At 40.5% G+C, this 24,571-nt stretch overlaps 2 protein-coding genes across 2 annotated transcripts in view; one reads left to right on the plus strand and one right to left on the minus strand.

Moving 5' to 3' along the window:
* Window positions 1-1,445: 1,445 nt before the first annotated feature.
* On the minus strand, window positions 1,446-13,267 carry LOC103465742 (serine/threonine-protein kinase pim-1-like). The gene is made up of 8 exons (XM_008410863.3): window positions 12,965-13,267; window positions 7,878-8,315; window positions 5,553-5,647; window positions 5,414-5,461; window positions 5,120-5,326; window positions 3,697-3,874; window positions 1,707-1,877; window positions 1,446-1,629 (listed from the first exon to the last, which is right to left on the minus strand). Exons 1-8 carry the CDS (start codon window positions 13,083-13,085, stop codon window positions 1,484-1,486), a joined length of 1,404 nt encoding a protein of 467 aa, XP_008409085.3. The 5' UTR covers window positions 13,086-13,267; the 3' UTR covers window positions 1,446-1,483.
* Window positions 13,268-16,486: 3,219 nt separating this feature from the next.
* The window catches only part of slc6a15 (solute carrier family 6 member 15), a 28,920-nt gene continuing 20,835 nt past the window's right edge, over window positions 16,487-24,571 (plus strand). Inside the window, exons 1-2 of the mRNA XM_008410862.3 lie at window positions 16,487-16,622; window positions 20,547-21,078. Coding sequence (XP_008409084.1) covers window positions 20,778-21,078 — 301 coding nt within the window. The 5' untranslated portion in view covers window positions 16,487-16,622; window positions 20,547-20,777. The remainder of the gene's footprint in view (window positions 16,623-20,546; window positions 21,079-24,571) is intronic.

Below are 24,571 nucleotides of genomic sequence, written 5' to 3' on the forward strand. Positions count from 1 at the left end.
AAAGATATACAGTAGGTTTGATCATCTTAACCCTCTGATGAGTTAACTGGGTCCTTTTTGACCCGGTAAGGTCATCTTTTTGCAATATTTTTGTAATGAAAAGTTTTCATCACTTCATATTCCAGGTATTTCTCAAGAAACATGTTACTGATATCATGCAATTCAAATTTTTTTTTTTTTTTAATTTACCTTTTATACATTTTAAGAAATGGCATGTTTTATAGCACTACCCCATTCTTCCGTGAGTGGGTCCAAAATGACCCGCATTCATTTCCTATGGAATTTAATGGAGATCTTTGTTTATTACCAACTGTGACTGTCAGGAAAACATTTTTTTGTGAACCAAACACAGAGACTTAAGTGTCACCCCTGAATAATATTATGTCACACAGCAAGAACTCTTACATATAAGTATTATCTTTATTTTTTTTCTCACAAATGTGTTTGTGTGTGTGTTAATCATGAATACTGTGACAGTGTTATTGTCACAAATCAACATATTAGCCTTCTTCAAAGTTAGCCAACACTAGTTATCTAACCAACTAGCTAACATTACCACCTATACTTTATTGAACATGTGTATTATTTGTGTGTGTGTGGGTGTGTGTGTGCGTGCGCGCGTGTGAGTGAGTGAGTGCGTGCGTGTGTGTGTGTGTGTGTGTGTGTGGGTGTGTGTGTGTGTGGGTGTGTATCTGCGTGTGTCTGACACATTGGATGAGAAAACCAAGTGAGAGAGAATGTGTTTTATGACATACAAAACATTCCTATGCAGCATCAGGAATGTTGATCGAGCTTATCAAAGTTCCAGCTCGACGTCCTCGGCTGGGACCTGAACACCAAAGGACTTTAATGTTTATTTGTGATTAAACTTTTTTAATCGCTTTCTTTCTCTGTCTGAGTCTCTCCAGATTGAAGTGTTATTATAACCTTTCAGCTTTCAAATGTTGAAGGAAGTCCTGATCATTCATGAAACTTCTTTGACAAAAAAATCCTTTAGAAATGTGATTTGTGGACACTGACATTGTGCTGCTGCATCATGTTTAGCGTTGAGATGCTATTTTAGGCTTGAATAGCTTCAGTGTTAGGCTAATTCCTTTTAGCGCAACTTGATCACAACAGTCTTTTCCAGCGTGCCATCAAATTGTTTTTGAAGTAAAAATGAACACCCAGTGGGCCAAGAGAAGTGGCTTTGTCATCCATCGCTGCTATTATCAGATGCTGCTTGTGCATCAGATTTATGGGTGTACCAGAAACACACAAATACAAAGGTTCCAGCTTGGGACTTTTGCAAAGGAAAAAAAAAAAAGATTGAATCTGTTAAATGTTTAATGCGTTAAATTCTATATTCTTAATTAAAAAAAATTAGTGCATTAAAGTCACACGCCCTCTGTTTATGCCTCTCCTCCTAGTTCACATAACACATACATATACAAAACAGTCAGAGACCAATTAAAATACAACTTTATTATATTTTCCATGGAAATTAAGTCTCAAATGTTGGCAGAAGCATTGCGGACCCCTGAGGCGCGGGTTTCAGTCCGCTGAGCCAGGCATGAGTACGAAGCCGCTCCAAGGTGGCTCGCTTCTTACACTCCTCCTCCAAACAGAGATGGAGGAAACTGAGGCACTCTAGAATAAACACAAGGAGAGAATTTTGCTCCAGAAAATAGGCAGACTGTAATTGTTGCTGCTGGTTATGTACCCACCTCGGGAGAGGTTGCTGCTAAAGTGAATCCAGTCCATGGAGAAAACCCTGGTGTCAAACTGACAGCGGTGCAACATGCAGTAAAGCATTACTCCCAACTGCCAAACTGTGGTGGGAATAGGTTTGTACGTTTTATGTTTGAACCACTCTGGGGGAGCATATTGAAGAGTACCTGGAAAACACGCATAGTCAAAGTGGACCGGATTTTTTTTTTTGGCTTGCTTTCAGTTTTCTTTTCCTGTGGAAGCTTCATGAGATCATTGGTACAGTTTCGTACATCCTGGGAGATAAATACTGTTGAAACCATTTACATACGCAAAATAAAAAGATACAACCATTTATTTTCTGACAGAAGTTAAATCAGACCAAACTTTTCTTCTGTTAACTTAGTTAGAATTAGCTAAATTATTTCTACTTGCTAAATGCCAGAAAAGATTTTTTTTGTAACTGAACTCGAATTCAGAAGTTTAGCTTGACTTAGGTTAACCTGATTGGAGTCTCACTAACCTATCAGAAGTTTGTAGATGGAAGCCCAAAAGGTTTGACCCAAGTCGTACAGTTTAAGACAGTTATCTACCGAATATATGTAAACTTTTGTATTCGAGGAAAGTTGCAATAAAATTTCCAAAAAATATTCTTGCTAAGTTTAAGAAATAATTTTGGTAATCCTAACTAAGCCAAAGAAAAATGTATGTGTAAATATTAGAGGTGTGCCGATCGATCGGCCACCGATCATAATCGGCCAATTTCCGTGAAAAAGTGTATGATCGGTGATCGCCGATCACTGTCTCTTGTTGCCGATGACACAAACCGATCACCTGCATCTCATTTCGCAGCCTGCCTGTGCAGCTGGTCTCCTCTTTCCTTCACACTGCACAAAGGGACAGCAACAAATCCTAAGTGATGTGGAACTATAACGCACTGAGTTATAGTTCACTGGGGAAGTTTGCGTGTTGCGGCGGAAAATTGAAGCACGTCAAAATGCATCAACACGACGAATCTAATATGGCATAAAAACAATGCCATACTTGAGGAGTTTGGCTACATCGAGGCTCACTGCAGTAAAAAAAGACATATGGAGGATCAGACAGCAGGTAAAGCAGCGCACAGCTACAAACACTCACCTGGATTAGCATGACGGTCAGAAAGCTAAACAAATAACCCGCAAAATTATTTTAAGTCTTCGAGCTGCGATGTGGTTCTGTTCTCGCTGTTGAACCGCTGCTACGCGCTACAGGTAGTAATATTTGACAGACTGAGCGCCGCTTCTGCTCCACCTGGTAGTGACTCTCACACCGAACCTCTGCTTAAAGCTGCAGTATCTAACTTAAAAAAATAAATTTTACATACGTATTAAAACTTTCGCTGTCCTAACATGAGACAGATAATCTCTGAAAAAATAATCGATCTCCTCCCTGTTCTGCATAATTACTCCGCTAAGTCAGAAACAGCCAATCAGAACTAGCAGTAATCAGCTAGCCGCCATGCTATCAGGAAGTTTTCATTCAGTAACTCTGGATTGTTTATTGTAATGGAACCTGTATTTGCCTTTGAATGTTAAGTTTTATACTTGAATTTTTTGGCAATGTTGAGAGGTTTTATTTTGACTCTTTGCATTATTTAGCCTCTTCAGAGCCTTCATATGTTATCAGTCTGTTAAAGATAGTATTAGCGATAGCAGTACAATTTGCACAATGCCTGTTTTTTTCTTGGAAAAAGTTATTAAAAACAAATTTTTTGTCTACATTAAGGTGAATTCATTATGTGGTTCTTTTTTCCACATAATGTAACCGGTAGTGCTTTTGATTAAAAAAATAATAATTATGTGATCGGTATCGGTGATCGGCCCTCATGGGTGATCGGAATCGTTATTGGCAGGAAAAAACCTGATCGGCACATCTCTAGTAAATATAAATATCTGGTTTCAACTGGGAAAGGACTCAAATTCGATCTCAAAGCTACGCTAAATGTTTAATAAAGTTAAGTTATACCCCGGAAATAGCGGAAATTTTTCTTCAGCTCATAACTGCCACAGCCAAAGTCAATAATACGGAGCCGCGGCCCTGCGGAGCCAATTTCTACCAGCGTGTTCTCCAACTTCAAGTCCCGGTGGAAAACGCCTCTATTGTACATTTCCATGGCGGCGTTCACCAATTGGTTCATGAGAGGCTGAAGTAAAACAACAAACAAAATGTCTCCTTTGCTTAAATAAATGATGCATGTTGACTTTTTTTGACACAGAATAAAATGTAGTGTTGTGAAAATATATTTGTCACCTTTAAAGATGCAGTATGCAAATGTTATAATATGCTTTTTACATATTTGTTATAACTGTCACGAAGTTGTGACAATATAACATGAGACAGACGATCTGTGAAAACAGGAACTACAGTTTGATTCTCTTTCTGTATTTAAAAGGTATTACAAAATCATTATGATGAAGTGATATGGATAATAAGTGGATGTTTTTTGTGTATTTGAAACATGTCAGTAATAGTCTAAAGAGTTGAATGACTAATTTTCTTTGTATGTGAATAGAAGCCAGATATAAATTTATTAATTCTTTCTGCTCCTTTTCATCCATGATTTATTTTAGCTGCTACATAAACTATTCATTATTGAGTGACTGAAATAAAAATGAAATGAAATTAGTGAAAATTAAATAAAAATGTCTATATTTCAAATATAGTTATTAAAGCTGCAGTATACAACTTTTATGAAAAAATAATTGTTTTTTTTTTGTTTGTTTTTTTTACGTATTTGTTGAAACTGTCACTGCGTCATGACAGCATGGTATGTGGAAAAAAAATACTGAGCTCCTCTGACTTCTCACAGTACTCTCAGTGCCAACAAGAAGGAACCAATCAGAGCTCGGAGGCGGGTCTTAGAGCTCTAAATCACAATCTAGTGTTCTGCTGTTGATCCCTGTCTTGCTCTCCTCTTGCTCTTTGGTACCGCTACACCTTTTAAACTCCTGTCAGCAGAGTCAGTTGTGAATGCTAAGCTAGTTACCATGCCCACCGACGATGGCGGTTTTCCTGTAACATTGAGTTGTTTCTCCGCAATTAGCACATTTAGCAGTGAGTACATGAGCATGATTGACAGTGCTAAGACCCGCCTCCTGGTTGTGATTGGTTGTTTTTGCATTTCTTCAGACTGCACTAGTAGCTCAGGGAGAAGGTGAAGGAGATCGATCTATTCACATATTATCCGTCTCATAATACACTGTCACAACATGGTGACAGTTTCAACAAATATGTAAAAAAAAACAAAAAAAAACATATTCTTTATAAGAGTTACATACTGCAGCTGCTACATCTTTAAAAGTTAGACCAATCAAAACAAATCTGAGGCAGCCAGAGGTGCCCTTAGACCCCTGAGGGGATAGAAACACCAGCCGTCTGGCTTCCCTACCTTAGCCTCATCTTCCTGCAGACGACCTCCCCGGAAGTGGATGTACTGCGCAAGATCCAAGGAGAATGGCGGTCTTTCCATAACAAGGACGAGCTTTTGATCCAGACAGTACCAGTCCAGCAGAGTGACGGTGGCAAGCTTCCCGATTGCTTCCGGGCTCCCTCCGGCCTTCTGCATCAGCACCACCTCCAGGGGGACGCAGCCCACCTAAAATACCCAGACGTCTGGTTTGTATAATGGAAAGTGAAAGACGAATTCTAAGCACGGTGGTGGGTACCAAACTAGTTCACTCACTCTCAATTCACCTTGCACTCTCTTGCTGTCAGCGTACTTGATGGCCACCTGTTAGACATGAGCACAAGTCTTTATTTCTTCCGTAGAATGCTTGTGTTTAGCCGGAGACGTAGCGTCAAGGACAAAATGCAAAACCAACCTGTAAGGAGTCGGCAAGGCGCAGGCCAGCGTAGACGGAACCGAAGCCCCCTTTTCCAATGAGTCCCAGCTGCTTGTACTTTCTTTCAAAATCAGCTGTATATTTACAAAGATGATACTTTTAATAAAACAATTACTACTGTCAGATAATTATTGTTAATAATGTGCAACAATAAAAGGTAAAGTCGTAATGTCCATTGTTTGTTTTCGTCTGGGTTTTTCAAGGCTCAGGAACATTTTGCAGTTCTTTTTGTTTGATAGAATTTACCATAGACAGGAGGTTGTCATTAGCCTCAGCAGAAACAAAATGGCCGCTTTGTGTCTGCATGATCTGTTCCAGAATCACGACCCATATAGCATCAGCTAGCTTGTGCATGTGCTAATATAAATACTTCCAGGTAAGGTATTTTTCTTTTATTTAATTTCGTTTTAATTGTAAAAAATAGTGAACAACAGATCACCTCCAAAATACAGGACAACACCGCTTGGGGCGTCCACTGTGACTCCAACTCGCAACATTTCCCGTTTCCCAAACAATTGAGTTACAGCCCCCTAAACAAGATTTAATGTTGTTTCTGTTACTTCTAACATGATAGATTAAAAGATGGATTTAATCAACACAATTATTTTTTTACACTTTTTTTAGCATTAGTCTTTAGACCAAAACTGCAACTTCAAGGAGACATTACTATGCAAATATAATTAAAAACTAATGCAATACCGATCTGAAAAATATTTTACTTATCATTAAACTTAATTAACTTCAGAGTCCAATTGAAAACTTCCAGCGGCATGAACTGAATCACATCCCCTTTGACACGTTTAACCCACGGATTCTTTTGTAGATCTAGAGTCTCTTTTTCTTTGCAGATTTCTCAATATGTTCATAAAATAAATTGTTGCTCTATCTAGCTGTGATTTCTGACTGGAAGACCATAGACATAATATAAAAATAGACGCCTCATGGACCGCTCTCGCCTATTGTCGCTGACGAGATTTAGGGCTGCCATCTTGGAAGGGTCGACCGCTCCACTCATCTATCAAAGCTACATTTATAAACAATTGTATTTTTTATTATATTGATACATAGTTCAGCATATTTAATATGCTTAGAGGGGAAAACAATAGAATAGGAATAGAATATTCTTATATTGATGTATGATGAGCATTTTACAAAGCACACAGCCGTTCATAATTTATTTAATAAATTATTTTGTAATATCAATACATATTTATATACAAACACAAATAATGATTAATAATGACACAGATAAATAATAATTAATACTGAATAATATATATTAGATATATGTTTATATGTGTACATATACATATAAACATGTACAGCCTAATATATATTATCTGTCGGCTGTTATCCAGTCGACGAGTTCTAGCTTCAGAGAGATTCAGGAGCTGAGATTGAGTCCAAAATCCGATGCGAGATTCATCTGTGCTGTGCAGTGAATCCGTCTCTCTTCAAAGATATCTGCCTCTTCTTCCTCACATCGTGTCGTTATGAAACCTTCAAAACAAAAACGGAAGAATTGGAAGGTATCTTACGTTTGACAGAGTGAAAACATTACATTAGTCTTTACCACCTGTGTAAACTTTGCTGATGAATGTTATAACAAATAATATAACTGTTATAATATATGTTACATTGTCACATTTCTAATGTGACAATATAACATTGTCACATTAGAAAGATAATCTAAGACAATGTTAGAGAATAATACATTTTTTAGATTTACGGAATCTCGGTTAGCCTTCATAGCGGGGCTGAACCCCTGTATCACACCAAGCACTGTAGCTAATATTAGCTGGTATATCACCGGTGGACATAAATACAGTAAAGTAATATTCTAATCACAATATATACACAATAATATGTCCATCTTACTTGTGAAATGTTGTCTGTCGAGCTCTCACATCAATAGTCCATCGATCCGAACAACAATATCCCTCAGTGCTGAGACATATTCTGCTATTTTGGTTGAGCAAAGTAGGAGGGACGACCCTTCCAAGATGGCCGCCGTATTTCCTGCGCCGGAGCAGCCAATGCGGGGTCTACTCTGATATTACTATGTCTATGTGGAAGACTAATGCAAATGTTCGCGCTTTCTACTTCGACAATAATTCTTAATAGGTCATGTTACTTAAGCAGAGGAGTGCCATCTAGTGTTCGTTACAACAAATTGCAAACTGAGTCAAAACACGCGAGTAAGAGCGTACCGCACGGGACACTTCAATTTGACTAACAACCCAGCTAATACGGGATAATTGGCATCCTTTGCTGACTTATAATTATTTCAAAGTGTGGACTCACATTCGCTTGTGCGAAGGTCACTGAGTGAGTTGTTGGCGCCATGTACTGGCAGAGAGACCCTTTGTATCTTCTCAGAGGGCTCTGCATTAGCACTGACTGTCCTCTTCCTCAGCATATTCAACAACTCTTCATTTGTACCGCTGTTGTGGCTGCTGTTGCTGCTGTTGCTGCTAATCACAATTATGCTGGGCAGCAGATTGGTGCTTCTAGGTCTTTTTTCTGGTTCCCTTTTAACAGAGCTTCTTTTTCTAATTCTCCATTCCTTGACAAACTTTATGGTCACCTTGTGAGGTTCACCAGCATTGTGGCTGTTGAAGTTGTTGCATCTTACATTCCACAACTTCTTGTTGTCCGACTCAGTGACAACATTAGCCTTTCTATTCCTGCACCCCGATTCATTCATGTTGCTCCTGTATTCATTGGAGAGACTCTTGTTATCTGAAAAAGGAAGGAGTTCATTAGAGAAAATGCTTACTCTCTTTAGCCCACAAACTTGTATTTAGACGGGAAAAGTGTGCTGACACAGCAAAGTCTAAAACCATATAACAGAAATGCTTAGAATTATAACATGGAGATAAACACTTTAACAAATATTCCTGTATTGGTCAAAAGATATTGTTGAACATAAGTAGGAATCAGTTGATCAGCTGGATCATCAAACATTTTCCTGTAAATGTTTTTTTTTTTTCTTAGAAATAAAGTTTGTCAGTTTTTGAACTGAAATGTGGTGTTGAATTTATTATAACAGCTTTCCACTATTACCAATCACTCAAAACACTTTACATCACATCACTCATTTGCACATACATTCATACACATACTAAGATTGGAAGCCAACTTATGCGCCTTAAGCTGGAATTGAACCTGCAACCTTCAGATCATGAGACGACTCCACCACCAAGCTACAGCCAACATAGCTGTAGTAAGTATATAGCTGTAATATGATGCTACATATTACAGCTATATAATATGTAGCTGTAATACATATTATTACAGCGACATAATATGTAGGGCTGCCACCTTGGGGAAGCCCAAGGTGGCAGCCCTCTCCTTGGGCTGCCACCTTATCGTGGTGGAGGGGTTTGAGTGTCCCAATGATCCTAGGAGCTATGCTGTCTGGGGCTATTGCCCTTGGTAGGGTCACCCAAGGCAGACAGGTCCTAGGTGAGGAACCAGACAAAGCGCAGTCCGAAGACCCCTTATGATGAACACAAACTTTGGACTTCGTTTTCCCTCGCCCGGACGCGGGTCACCGGGGCCCCACTCTGGAGCCAGGCCTGGAGGTGGGGCACGATGGCAAGCGCCTGGTGGCCGGGCTTTTACCCACGGAGCTCAGCCCGAAGAGGAGACATGGGTCCCCCTTCCGATGGGCTCACCACCTGTCCGAGGGGACAAAGGGGTCGGGTGCATTGTGCTATGGGCGGCAGCCGAGGGAGGGGACCCTGGCGGTCTGATCCTCGGCTGCAGAAGCTGGCTCTTGGGACGTGGAACGTCACCTCTCTGGTGGGGAAGGAACCGGAGCTAGTGTGCGAGGCTGAGAGGTTCCGGCTAGAAATCGTCGGCCTCACCTCGACACATGGCTCTGGTTCTGGAACCAGTCTCCTTGAGAGGGGCTGGACGTACTTCCACTCTGGAGTTGCCCACGGTGAGAGGCGCCGGGCAGGAGTGGGCAATCTTGTTGCCCCCCATTTGGGCACCTGTACGTTGGGGTTCACCACGGTGAACGAGAGGGTAGCCTCCCTCCGCCTACGGGTGGGGGGACGGGTTCTGACTGTTGTTTGTGCTTACGGGCCAAACAACAGTTCAGATTACCCACCCTTCTTGGAGTCCTTAGAGGGGGTACTGGAGAGTGCCCCTCCTGGGGACTCCCTTGTTCTACTGGGAGACTTCAACGCTCACGTGGGCTATGACAGTGAGACCTGGAGAGGCGTGGTTGGGAGGAACGGCCCCCCCTATCTGAACCCAAGCGGTGTTCTGTTGTTGGACTTCTGTGCTCGTCACGGATTGTCCATCACAAACACCATGTTCAGGCATAAGGGCGTCCATATGTGCACTTGGCACATATGGACGCATATATGCGGCCGCAAGGTTGTTGGTGCCTGTTGTGGCGGCAACCCTCGAACCCGTTGGTGGACACCTTCGGAGAGGGATGCTGTCAAGCTGAAGAAGGAGTCCTACTGGGCCTTTTTGGCCTGTGGGACTCCAGAAGCAGCTAATGGGTACCGGCGGGCAAAACGGCATGCGGCTCGGGTTGTCGCTGAGGCAAAAACTCGGGCGTGGGAGGAGTTTGGAGAGGCTATGGAGACAGACTTCCGTACGGCTTCGAGGCGATTCTGGTCCACCATCCGGCATCTCAGGAGGGGGAAGCAGTGCAGCACCAACACTGTTTATAGTGGGGATGGTGCGCTACTGACCTCAACTCGGGACATTGTGGGCCGGTGGGCGAAATACTTCGAAGACCTCCTCAATCCCACCAACATGCCTTCTGTTGAGGAAGCTGAGCATGGGGACTCTGGGTTGGGCTCTCCAATCTCTGGGGACGAGGTCGCCGAGGAGGTCAAAAAGCTCCTCGGTGGCAGGGCCCCGGGGGTGGATGTGATCCGCCCGGAGTTCCTTAAGGCTCTGGATGTTGCAGGGTTGTGTTGGCTTACACGACTCTGCAATATCGCTTGGACATCCGGTCCCCCTGTTTAAAAAGGGGGACCGGAGGGTGTGCTCCAATTACAGGGGGATCACACTCTTAAGCCTCCCTGGTAAGGTCTATTCAGGGGTCCTGGAGAGGAGGGTCCGTCGGATAGTCGAACCTCGGATTCAGGAAGAGCAGTGTGGTTTTTTCGTCCTGGTCGTGGAACACTGGACCAGCTCTACACCCTCAGCAGGGTCCTGGAGGGTGCATGGGAGTTTGCCCAACCAGTCTACATGTGTTTTGTGGACTTGGAGAAGGCGTTCGACCGTGTCCCTCGGGGGGCCATGTGGGGGGTACTCCGGGAGTATGGGGTACCGGGCCCTTTGATACGGGCTGTCAGGTCCCTGTATGACCGGTGTCAGAGTCTGGTCCGCATTGCCGGCAGTAAGTCGGGCTTGTTTCCGGTGAGAGTTGGACTCCGCCAAGGCTGCCCTTTGTCACCGATTCTGTTCATTACTTTTATGGACAGAATTTCTAGGCACAGCCGAGGTGTTGAGGGGATCTGTTTTGGTGGCCTTAGGATCGCATCTCTGCTTTTTGCGGATGATGTGGTCCTGTTGGCTTCATCGGAACGTGATCTGCAGCTCTCACTGGAGCGGTTCGTAGCCGAGTGTGAAGCGGCCGGGATGAGGCTCACTGCCTCCAAATCCGAGGCCATGGTCTTGAGCCGGAAAAGGGTAGAGTGCCTTCTCCGGGTCAGGGGGTTCGTCCTGCCTCAAGTGGAGGAGTTTAAGTATCTGGGGATCTTGTTCACGAATGAGGGAAGAAGGGAGCGGGAGATCGACAGGCGGATTGGGGCAGCGTCTACTGTGAAGCGGGCGCTGTACCGGTCCGTCGTGGCGAAGAGAGAGCTGAGCCAATAAGCGAAGCTCTCGATTTACCGGTCGATCTACGTTCCCACCCTCATCTATGGTCATGAGCTTTGGGTCATGACCGAAAGAACGAGATCACGGGTACAAGTGGCCGAAATGGGCTTCCTCCGCAAGGTGGCTTGGCTCTCCCTTAGAGATAGGGTGAGAAGCTCGGTCATCCGGGAGGGACTCAGAGTAGAGCCGCTGCTCCTCCACGTCGAGAGGAGTCAGTTGAGGTGGCTCAGGCATCTGGTAAGGATGCCTCCTGGACGCCTCCCTGGTGAGGTGCTCCGGTCACGTCCCACCGGGAGGAGGCCTTGGGGAAGACCCAGGACATGCTGGAGGGATTACGTCTCTCGGCTGGCCTGGGAACGCCTTGGGTTTCCCCCGGAGGAGCTGGAAGAAGTGGCTGGGGAGAGAGAAGTCTGGGCCTCCCTTCTGAAGCTGCTGCCCCCGCGACCCGACCCCGGATAAGCGGAAGAAAATGGATGGATGATGCTACAAATATGCAAATTAGCATATTTATCTTATATACAAGTATTGTTCTAGTGAATTTAAGCCAAATAAATATATGTATGTATGTTTGTGTATATATGTATATAATTGAGAATAATATACTGTACTGAGGTTATCACAAATAACATACTATGAGCCAAATGAAAGTGTAACTGTGTAGGATGATTTCTAAAAAAATATATAAAATGGGCATGTGTATTTGCGCATTAAAATTCAACAGACTGTTTACAATATGAAAATAAAAACTCTGTCAACAGTGATGTCATTTTAGCTAAAGTTCTTCTGTCTCCCACCACTTACATGCCCAATTCACATTGGCATGTCAGTGTCAATGTGAATTGACACTTACATGCCAATTATTATTATTGTACTTATGTACAATAATAATACAAGATAATGATATTACAATTTTTTTTATCTTCATAAAACGATCATCTTATCCGCATCAGACAATTCCTTTTGGACGCATTGTGTGGTCAATATGGCAAAAATATGGAACACTGTTTTCAGAAATATATCTAAATTATAAGGACATGAGAAATAAACTGCATTTTTTAGCATGCACTGATTTAGTGGATTGTTGTCTTTTGTCCCTCTAAACTCTTTTTATTATATCCTCCTGACTACCAGTAGTTCATTTTTGTCCTCTGTAGAGGACATTTCTAAACTTGAATATCTCCCGCCCCCTGCATTCTATTGAATTAATTCCTTTTGGTATCTGTAGAGGACATTTAGGGCTTTTCAATGATACCACATGTGAAGGGGTGGGACTTTTGTACGTACCTTTTTCTAATTCATAAAAATGGTATTTATCAGTAATAGCACATTTTATGGGAAGAGACAAGTTAGGTGCATAAAACATTTTATTACCTTACAAAGACTGTGGGATTTTAAAAAAAAAAGGTGATTGGACAATTTTTTTTTTCTGGTAGTCAGGAGGATAACCTATTTGAGATAAATGGCGCAGTTACTTTTAATAAATGGAATTTCTTGATGTTTAGATTGTTCTTCCTTTACAAACCTTTTAACCTTACCTTGTTGTTTTCCAGACTTAGAAGCAGACGTCGCCATTTTGCTGAAGAAGCTTAAAGATAGTTTCTGTGCAACATCAAATAACAACGTCTGTCGATAGATGTGATGTGTACTCGTACACATTGGAGTGAAATCATTACCAATGTTCTAGAGTCGTCACAATGAGGAGATGTTCCATTCCAAAGGCGTTGACATTTGAAAATGTACCAAAGTTGAAATTACGCCCTGTTCTGGATCATATTCCAACAATTTATAAAGTACAAGCATCTGTAATAAAGTTTGAATCAGCAATCAGGCTTTACTGTTTTTTTCTTTCATAATGTGCCTGGAGATTACAATTGTTGTGACTTGGTGCTAAGTAAATAAACTGTATTAAACTGAATATTCTGAGGCTGTAGATACTAGCTAACATAATAAACTAATTCACACATTTGTGTAAGCTAGCTTACACAAAGCTAGCTTACACAAAGTACTCCTGTAGAGAATTATTTCTCTACAGCAGTAGAGTTTTCTTAAAAACTTTAGAACTTAATCTTCCAGCTACAATGAAACATACCGCCACAAACGAAATATTCACTAAGACCAACACTTTGTAGGTTTATTTGGTCTGACCTCTACAAACAGTTCAATGGCTGGGTCCAGACCAACATCCTCTTTCACTTCCTATTTTTGGTTTTCAGGAACCCAAAGTTGTATGTCTTTACTACAATGGTTTAAGTTTTTAACTGCAGATATGTTGGACTCTTGAAAAAGTATTCACATCTCTTAAATACAAACACCTCAACAGGACCTGGAGAGATCCACCAACTCAAGTAGAAGAATCTGAGGAGAGGAGATGCACTCCGCAAATTTAGCCTACATGAAAGTGTAAAAACAAAGATAGAAATTCTTACGTAGGAATAAGAAATCCTACTTAAAGTTTCTTTCTGGTTACACTTAAACCAGAAGTTTACATACAGTGAAATAAAAGGTATACACCTTTTTATCCCATTGTCTGTAGTTAAATCAGACCAAACGCCTCCTGTTTTAGGTCAGTTAGAACTACCAAAATTATTTATTTTTTGCTAAATTCCACAATAATGATAGAATATGTCAGGTGTTTTTAAAATAAGACTTTTATATGCATTTGGTCAAGTATTTGTTAGTACTACCTTTGTATGACTTGAGTCAAACATTTTGGGTTTTCTTCCACTAAATTCTTGCAATAATTTGCTGGAATTCTGACCCATTCCTCAAGGCAGAACCGGTATGACTGGGTCAGGTTGGTACACACACACATTTTCAGATATACCAATAAATTCTCAGGGCTTTGTCTCATTTTGGCCTTCAGAACACCTACAATTTCTCTTTCTAAACTCTTAACAAACTTGTACTAATAGCAATCACTCCTTGAACATAATGACTAACCTACAAAGTGCCACTAGAACATGAATGTCCAACTTTCGGGCAAACCACACAGCACCACAATCTGATCTGAAGTGTCATCAGCGAAACAAAATGCAATCACACTAATAGTTTTAACACATGCGATCGGTTTCCTTCTCTGCTCTGAGTTTCTGTGCTGCCTTGCTGAGGAGATGGAGACCATTAGCAGCAATCAATGGGACTGCTACTTAGTCAGCCTTTACAGAGAGAGAAAAGTGCTGTGAGCAAGCAGAATTGTAGTATTTTGTACAAAAAAAGAAAAAAAAAGGGAAATAATGACGAACTTTGGTCATGTCAGGACTGCAGAGATGCAAGTGGCTGCTAAAATTATGATGGGAGTCAATCATCTGGAAATAATCTGTGAGGTGTGATGACAGAGCACAGAAGATTTAGCTCTGATGACTAAAACAACTACAGGTATGGCAGGAGCTAGTGTTATTTCAACTTACTTATTGCAAATTACTTCAACGGTGACATATAATAAACACAAATGTTTAAATGTTTAAATTCATACACTCAGGTGGCATTGTTCAGAGGTGATATTGCCACCTCTGGACAATGTCGGCATTGTTAATAATAATTAGTTTTCAGTCAACTAACCTGAGGTTAAAAAAATAAATAAATAATGATCAACATTGTTCTTATGATACAAGTGACAAAAGAAAAGGTAAATCACATATTGTGAATTTGGGAAATTAAAATTCTGCTCTAAAAGCAAAACTGTATGAAAGAGCTGGTGGAGGCAAATCTTTTTCACAACAAAGCTATCTTTTGCCATAAAATAAATAAATTAAATAATATTTGTCAGTTTAGTTTGCTTTAATTTGAAATTTCACCTTGGGGCCCAACATGACATTTTGGTAAGGGCCTCCAAAAAAACTGTAAGCTGTGCACAATGGCCATAGAAACATAACAGGTTTTGTTTTGGTTAACATAATTTTGCCTTGTCCAATCTCAAGATAATTTTCAAAATGTATTTATTTGATGTCTTTTGTCCATCTGAATTTGTTTCATGATAAAAAAAAGTGAGCTGGAAAAGAAGTAGAAAGCTTTAGATTCCTGTCTAGAAACAAAACTGAGGCCTGTTTTTTTGTTTAACTTTGCCCACCGTTTTTTAAAATTATTTTCAAAGAATGTTAAATAAAATGTAAACGCCTGTTAATCCATTTCAGCTACAAAACGAAAAATGGTTTATAAAACATAAAAAAATCATTTTTGTTGTTTTCCATAATTTATTATGAAAACATTTACAGTAATCACCAAAACATATAACCCTCTCCATTATCTGCTAAACTGTTAAATTATAACTAATTTTAGTATTCTACCAAAGCATAGAATATAGAACATACCAGATAAAAACGGTATAATATATATTTTTCATTTTTAGCATGTAATGTCCTTCAAAATCCATTTTTGGGGGGTTGTCAAATATATTATTTGATCTTAAAATTATATTGATTCATAAAAAGAGTGCACTTTAAGCTTCCTGGTACTTTAGTGCATGTCTGTGTTATTATGTCTGATTTAAACGCATCATTTCATATGAAATGGAGTCCATTTGTCAGGGCTTTATGTAATTGTTTTTATCGCGACACCCTGGGAGATTGAGCTCGTGGATGACGGATTGAATTCCGACAATAAGCAAAATAAAACATAGAGAACAAAACGCTCCCCCCCCCCCCCCCCTTCCTGAATGAACCCCGAACGACAGTTTTTATAAATTCTAATCAACACGTAAAGATAATCCCCAGAATATCCAACGGAATCCGCAGCCATTGTGGAGGATAAAGCGTTTATAAACAGAGGCACATTGCATGTCGTGAGCCAGCCCACTTCCAAGTAGTAGGGTATTCTCGTGGGTTGAACCAATTCACCTCGCAGAACGGGGGGGTACCGGATGAAGAAGCTGCTCGTTTTCTTGAAATGTAAAGAGGAAACTTGTGAGAATGGCGTGTGTTGTGAAATAAACCACCAGCATATAGTGGATAAAAATAAAGGAATTAAGAATGGAGGGTGGGTTAGCTTCGTTGTTCGGGGGTAAAAGGGCGGAGATCCCCTCGAGATGATGCCACCACTTGGGGCGGCGAGCTATAGAGAAATAGAGCGCTGAAGTCGGATGAACCCACATAAACCGGTCGGACCGAAGCGAGTGATGATGTCTTCCCCGTGCATGTCTTCTCACAACTTCATCCCTTGAAACATATCCTGTCGGGAAAATTCTGCTGTTACGCTCAGGTGAGATGAGACGTTTAAGCTAAATAGCTTCTCCAGCGTGTAGGAGGGAGGTTGTTGAGGACAAAGGCATCTGAGGATGAGAGTGTGTGTGTGTATGTGCGTGTGTGTGTGTGTGTGTGTGTGTGTGTGTGTGTGTGTGCGTATGAGGCTGAGAGGTGCCAAGTGCAGCAGGATGGAGCTGAAGGCCGGGGAATGATGAAACATCTCACATGGATGTCAAGAAGCGCGCGCAGCTCTAATTTATGCCAATTCGGAACAAATTGTGCCGGAGTGGATAAAAAATGGCATCACAATGACTTATACTTATATTGCTATTAATTTTTAAAAATTGTCTTTTTCTGATCGCATTTCTTTGCTGTTAGGTAAAAAAAAAAAAAAGAAATTGGGCGTTTTCTATTAATTTCTTTCTTCGTGTGTTGAATTCTTACCTTAAACCCTATTTGTTTGCTTAGCTAGCGTTTTAACATCCTGGTTCTGTTATTTAATAAATCATCTCCGCTCCCATTTTTTGGCTGCTTTAGATAACCGGCTCCTTTTTGCTCCTCATTCAACAGCTAATCTGAAAGCGCTAATCTAATCAGCATTTAATCCTGCTGTAGGTAGGCGGGAAGCGTGCTCTCCTCAGGAGGACCCCCCATGACATTTTATTTAGAAGAAGCTTGAAACGGGTGGAAATAAACGGACGTGTATTAATGAGCAGAAGTGGCGGCATTTTCGCTAGCTGGACTGGAGCAGACAGGGAGGCTGCGCACCTTGCCCGAGCGTGGATGGCTGCATGGCCGGGGCTGTACACACCCTGGAAGGCTCTCTTAGTCTGCAATGGTCGTAAATTACGGTCGTTCGGAGAAATGGGAAAAAGTGGAGAGAAAAATCAGAGTAAATAAAAACATTGAAGGGATTTTCGTCATCATCTGTCGGAAAATAGTTTTGGGTTTGGATGCAGCTTCGTCTCCTCAAATATTCAGGAGGCTGAAAACGTGAGAACTCCACCTGTCCCAGTCGGATTCGCTCCCAGGCCTTGAGTTTCTCAGAACAGTGACTAAAAGAACAACACGATCCCCATTCATTGATGCCCATGCCAGCCATGTGATTCCCATGTGAGGGCATAAGGCTGCATCCTTTATATCTCACTGTCTTAGATTAATGCTTCAGCTATGATCATCTTCATTAAAAAGAAAAGATTTTCGTAATACACAACATGACCTAATTTATTTTTATATGAACAGAAAAGCTACAATTATTTCTATTGCTGCTAAATTAATACTGTTTATTACACTTCAAGTAATGTTTTCTATTGCATTAAGGTTTTGATACGTAGGCTTGAGAATTATAAAATTAATTTAAGTTGTGCTTTCACATGCCTACTGGGCAATATCATATCTGTTAGCCATTTTGATTTCTATTGAGTAGCATAAGTATAACAAATTGCTAATTAGCTTAGTTATTAGTCAGGATGTTTGCATATGTGCAGCTACCTTAACAGACATGCAGCATTAGCTTAATAAGAAAAATAGTTAGCGCTCTTTTCCCTTAAGCACTTTGTCTTTAGTGATCTTATGATGAAATCTGAATTTATGTTTGTTTTTTCTAATGCACACTGGGTCAAAATTCTACATTCAGGATCAAAAATTCACATGGAATCTAATACTTATCTAGATGTCCCGCAGCAAGTTGCAGCCACCAGCTACTACTTGGCTACTATCTTGTAGCCACCAGCATGCTTCTGATATAATTTTAACTGGAAACTTTTACAAATTCTTATCAGAAATAGTGGGCCTCAATTAAATTGATTGCTTTTTTGACATTTACCTGGATTTTAAAACATAGACAAAATTTTCAATACAGTTGAGGTCAAAGCTCAGAGGTTATCCAGGCGCTTAATGTAAGCTTGCTTTATACATTCTAAAAACAGTTTTGATTTGTGTTTATTGGAACACCCAGTTTTATTTTTTAAACTCTCCAGATGTTAATTTGAACTAAGTTGAAGAACTTGAGGCCTCCTTCATTTTTTCATCGACTCTCGCTGCGCAGCTAGTTTAGCGCTTCTAGGTTGAAAAGTTTCACCTTGATTCCTCCAAACATTCTTGTAATGTATGATTGATTAGCCTGGCCATTGACTTCAAACATAATTCCGCTTGATTCTCATCTCTCTTCAGTGTCCTGTCTGGGACTTCACCCATTTACTTAAATTTCTTTGGTAGAATTTCAACCAGGCCACTCAGCGAACAAGGATTTTCTTCACTTCTTCTAGGATGGTAGCTTGCCTATGGTTTTGGTTTGACAATGGCAGCGGAGGAAGTGTTGGCTGCACATCCAAATGTTGAGTAATTAAAGTTGGAGCAAGAAGAATGTTTAAGACATTTTATTGATGGCGTTGATATTGAATGATTGTTTACAGCACACAAAACTTTTGGTAAACTTCATAGTGTGGCTTTCTTCACTGTCGAGCTGGAACGTTAAGTATGTCAAAGTCAAAGATTAGCAACCAATCGTTTGTCAGTACGTGACCTCCGTTATGCAATAAAGTGCAGAACAAGGGGCTGGTTTTTACCAGGATATGTATGATAGACTTGACTTGGTGGATCTTGCAATGTTCTTGAACAACTTGACCAAGAATTCCTTTAATTAGAGGTTACTAGAGGTGTGCCGATCAATCGGCCACCGATCATAATCGGCCGATTTCCGTGAAAAAGTGTATGATCGATGATCCCCGATCACGGTCTCTTGTTGCCGATCACACAAACCGATCATCTGCATCTCATTTCGGAGCCTGCCTGTGCAGCTGGTCTCCTCTTTCTTTCACAATGCGCAAACGCGCAGCAACAAATCCTAAGCGATGTTGTGTGGAACTATATCGCACTGAGTGAATGGGGAAGTTTGCGTGTTGCAGCAGAAAATTGAAGCACGTAGGGTGAAGCACGTCAAAATGCATCAACATGACGAATCTAATATGGCATAAAAACAATGCCATATTGTAGCCAAACGGGGGATACATCCCCCGTTTAGCTACGGGGGATGTAGCCAAACTTGACGGAGTTTGGCTACATCGAGGCTCACTGCAGTAAAAAAGACATATGGAGCGATCACGTAGCAGGTAAAGCAACGCACAGCTACAAACACTCACCCGGATTAGCATGACGGTCAGAAAGCTAAACAAATAACCCGCAAAATTATTTAAGTCTTTGAGCTGCGGTGTAAGACGCTGGTACTGCTCTCGCTGTTGAACCGCAGAGAGCAGTCAAATATTACTACAGGCAGTAATATTTGACAGACGGAGCGCCGCTTCTGCTCCACCGGGTAATGACTCTCACACCAAACTTCTGCTTAAAGCTGCAGCATCTAACTTAAAAAAATACATGCTATCAGGAAGTTTTCATGCGGTAACTCAGGATTGTTTATTATAATGGATCCTGTACTTGCCTTTGAATGTTAAGTTTTATACTTGAATTTTTGCATTATAATTGATTATTTATAATTGCTTGCATTATTTAGCCACTTCAGAGCCTCCGTATGTTTTCAGTCTGTTAAAGATAGTATTACCGATAGCAGTACAATTTGTGCAATGCCTGTTTTGTTTTTTTCTTGGAAAAAGTTATTAAAAACAAGTTTTTGTCTAAATTAAGGTGAATTTTTTCATATAATGTAACTGGTAGTGCTTATGATTAAAAAAAATAATGATTATGTGATCGGTATCGGTGATCGGTATCGGTGATAGGCCCTCATGGGTGATCGGAATCGGCAGGAAAAAACCTGATCGGCACATCTCTAGAGGTTACGACTTGAGTCTGACGAGGAATCCAAATCAGGCTCAGAGATTTGTGCCAGACAACCAACCAATGGTAGAAGTATAGACGCCAAAGGAATGAGTGCTATATTTTCACTGTTATGTATACTGTTCATACTTTTTCTTTTTCTGCTCCACAGACATTTGGTGATAATGAAGAAATAAAGCACTTACTAACCACTCAACCTTCACAGACTTTTTGAATCCCCCTGGGTTGTTGAACGCCCACCCTCCCCTTGAACTCAGTGTTTTTCACAAGGTGACTTTCACCTGCTGCAGGCCCCGCCTTTAAAATCCACCCTCCAAGACTTAAAAAAAAAACAACAACAAAAAAGACGTTCCACCCTCCCCGCCCGCGTTTGCTTTATCAAATGCCCAAAAACAGCAAGGCCGTCAAGAGAGAGCTTGACGACGATGTCACGGAGTCTGTCAGGGACCTGCTTTCCAATGAGGACGCCTGCGACGATTCCTTCAAGAAGAGCTCGCTGATTGTCGACAACCCCGAAGGCGAAGGCAAGGAGTGCGATGTGGAGGAAGGGGCCTCGGACGGCGAGGAGGAGGAGCGCCCGGCCTGGAACAGCAAGCTCCAGTATATCCTGGCCCAGGTTGGCTTCTCTGTAGGCCTGGGCAACGTGTGGCGGTTCCCCTACCTGTGTCAGAAGAACGGAGGCGGTGAGTTACTCTCAGCAGGCCCCGTTTACAGTTTTACTGTGGGCAGTTATAGCTTCCTCCCATTCAGACTGAACAGCAATAATAGAAACACATTATAAACTTAACAACTGAGAGGTAATATTTGTTCACAGCTGGAAAATATTTGAAAATAAGTTTATTCACTTAAATGTTGACTGTGTTATGGCCCCTGACTGTGCACCGTTCCTTCACACATTTATCTGTCCCTTAGCTATGCTTTAATGTTGACTCAGGCTAACTACTCACTTCTACACATGTAAACCTTGCATTGGATAACAGGGTGTCTGGCTGTGCATCCTTAAAAAGTCTTAAATTTCATGTATCTAAAATTAAGGCCATAAAATGTCTTGATTTAAAAAAAAGCGTAATTTGGCGTTAAACATGTTGTTCACGGGTCTTATTTTTTTATCTTTAATTTAATTTTTACATTCTCGCGTGCAAACATCTATGGCGTCTTGTGAATTGAGCCAGTTGAATCGATTGCTAACTAGTTGCTAATATACCCTTGCTAGATATCTAGCAAGCTATTTGCATGGCAGGACTATTTAATGTTGTATATTATATGTAGGGTTTTATTTTCTTTTTCATTATTTTTCTGTCAGGCAAAAGTTTGAGTCGCGTGCTGTGTTTTATGACTCGAGGCAGTTGAGGCTATAGCTAACTAGTTGCTAATATGCCTTTGCTAGCTAGCCAGCAAGCGATTCCCACCTATAATGGGTAAGTGCAAATTAAAAATATATATACTTGGCACTACGGGGGATAAGGGATAGAGTGTGAAAAGCACAAATCTGTTGTCAAGAGACTCCAGAAATGTCACAGTTTTGAAGTGGTGTAGCTAAAGCTCCCCAGAAATGGTCACCACTGATATCACAGTAACACTAATCCAGCAGAGCAGCATTTGGTGGACATGAACGCTGAAGTTTAGTGGGTTTTAAACACAGTCAAGCACTAGTCCTACAAGAATGATCTGAAAAAAAAAAGTCTTAAAAAGTCCAAAAATTAGGTGAAACCTGCACAAACCCTTGATAAAATGTTCCTAATTCTTTGCATCTTCTCTATCATCCTTGCATGCCTCCCTGTCTGAAATTTACCAGAATAAAAGTATTGTTTTATTATTTTCATCAATCCTTTGCTTATACAGGGAAATCTCTTGAGACTCATTGTCTCATTTACAAGAGACTTGTTACATACATCATCAGCAAATGTATGTGACATGAAATGTTTGCGGTTGCTTTGAAAAGGCCAAAGTCCAACTTACATGTTACTTCAGCTGACGTCATGCACACATCAAGCATGTGTGGCTTTAGAAATAGAAGGTTCTCTGTTGGAAAATCATCTTTGATTAGAAAATAATGGTGTTGAACTGAAGCCACACGTCTCCACCAAAATCCAGCTGGGAAATATAATGATGAGTAAGTATAATGTAAGTCAGACAACAGATTAGCTAAATTAGACACTTAAAGGTGTTATTTGGCAACAGTGGTAAGTCTGTGATTATTGCCTGTTTACAGGATGGCCGAGGCTAAAGGTTCAAACATGACACTGACTTGTTGGTTTTCTAGCTTGTTGTCCGCAAATATGTTGATTTTTATGATCGGGCAGCGGTTTTGTAAAACAGCAGTAGTGAATGGAAGCAGCTGAAAGTATCAATTTTCATATGATTTCAGATGATAAGTTTGTGTTTTTACTCAAACTCATTTAAAAGACAACCCTGTTATTGTTAGGCCTGTCACAACTACACATTTTGAAGGACAATACATTTTCCCAGAAGTTATTGCAGTAAACAACAACATTGACTATTTTCAAGTAACATAATGGTAATGGCACAATAATGCAAACTCTCAAAGATCAACACAATTTAATTTGTAACAAACATTTAACACTGGAACTGGAAGACATTGAAAATATCCAAAATAAATAAACAAAACAACAAATACCGAATTCTCTGTAAACAATTTGCCCTTTGAAAAAGGGAATAGTGGAAACCAAAGCACCAGACTAAAGCTTTTTTGACATCTGGTCTTAGGTATAAAGACGTAGAGACACAAGAAAAACAAACATGCAAATGGAAATGATCAAGTTTGTTTTCATTTATGATGTGATTAATTGATTTATTACATATTCCGACAGTCTTAGTTTGAACTCTGAACAGTATTATTGCTATCGAAACATTAGTCTGATGACAATCTGTCATATCTTAAAACAGCATTTTTGGCCCTAAATAGTCACTTGAAGCTAATGTGAAATATTGGCAACTTTATTTGTGAGGGAAAAAACCCTATAAGGCAATAAGTTGCTTTATCTTAAATTTTATTGTTGCTGCTGTTCACTACATCAGTAGTTTCTGCGAGAGCGATCTGTCAACTCTATTGAATAAACTGTTGTGTCCTCGTCCCATGAGCTTGGGTTGCTCCTTCCCTTAAAGCAGAAAATCCAATTATTTTATAACCCTTATTACGGTGTGACTGTTTTTGGTGGGGAAGGAGACTGGTTTCGATAGGTGACAGAAAGTCCACCCTGTTCACTTTGATCAATTTCACCCATGTTTCCTGCATAGAGGACATGTGGGGAAAGTAAGAGGGCTCCCTCAAATCTTTTCCATATTCTCATTGTAACTTTTCTGTTGCGTAAATAAAAACAAATTCATGTTTTGTTTTCAACAGCAGGTTTTCTGTGGTTCTAGTCAACACATGACCATGTAAGGTTGAAGCCTATTTGTTTCAGAAAGGTGTATGTTGAAATGAGCAATTAGCTATGACCACGAGTTTAGGCTGATAATGATTTATTTGTGTATATATTTATTTTGTGCATAGGTACATACCTTCATACAAAAAGTAGATATTTCAACTCTAATGTTTGCTCCATTAAACTGAAAAATGGTGGAGAATAAGTTAATAAAATTAGAATTTAACTTTAAAGGTTGAGGTTTTCTTTCATTTTAACATTTTTATTTGGTTAGCTGGCATTGCTGAAGAAAAGCACAACCTTATATTCCAAATTCAAATTTTCTAAGGCATTTAAATAGGCGCAAGTCATAAAAAGCCTTTTTTCAGTCTGGTTTTCACACCAAATGTTACAAAATGTTCCCACAAACTACAAAGAGCGCAAGAGGCTGTCAGACTCAGCTGGAGCTTAAGAGAAATAAACCAAGAACAAACATGTTCACCTCATCGCAGCTTGTGATTTTATTTCTGTGTGCTAGCCTTCTGTGAGAGGTGCACTTCTGTTTTTGCTTTATTAAATATATTCCAACTCCAAACCTATGAAAAGATCGTGCATCTCTTTTGTAATAACACAAAAGAGATGCACAATGCTCTGTGTTTACAATCAGTGCTGCACAATCTTGTTCAGTATTAAAATTCATCTCTGACTGAGGAAGAGATGTTCTACAGCATATCTACTATATCTTTTCAAGATATATCAGCTAAGTCCATATTATTAACCACTAGTCTGTCCCGACAAGACAGTCTGCTTA

This window comes from Poecilia reticulata, chromosome 6, assembly GCF_904066995.2.
Source record: "Poecilia reticulata chromosome 6, P_reticulata-male-v2, whole genome shotgun sequence".
Taxonomy (NCBI): domain Eukaryota; kingdom Metazoa; phylum Chordata; class Actinopteri; order Cyprinodontiformes; family Poeciliidae; genus Poecilia; species Poecilia reticulata.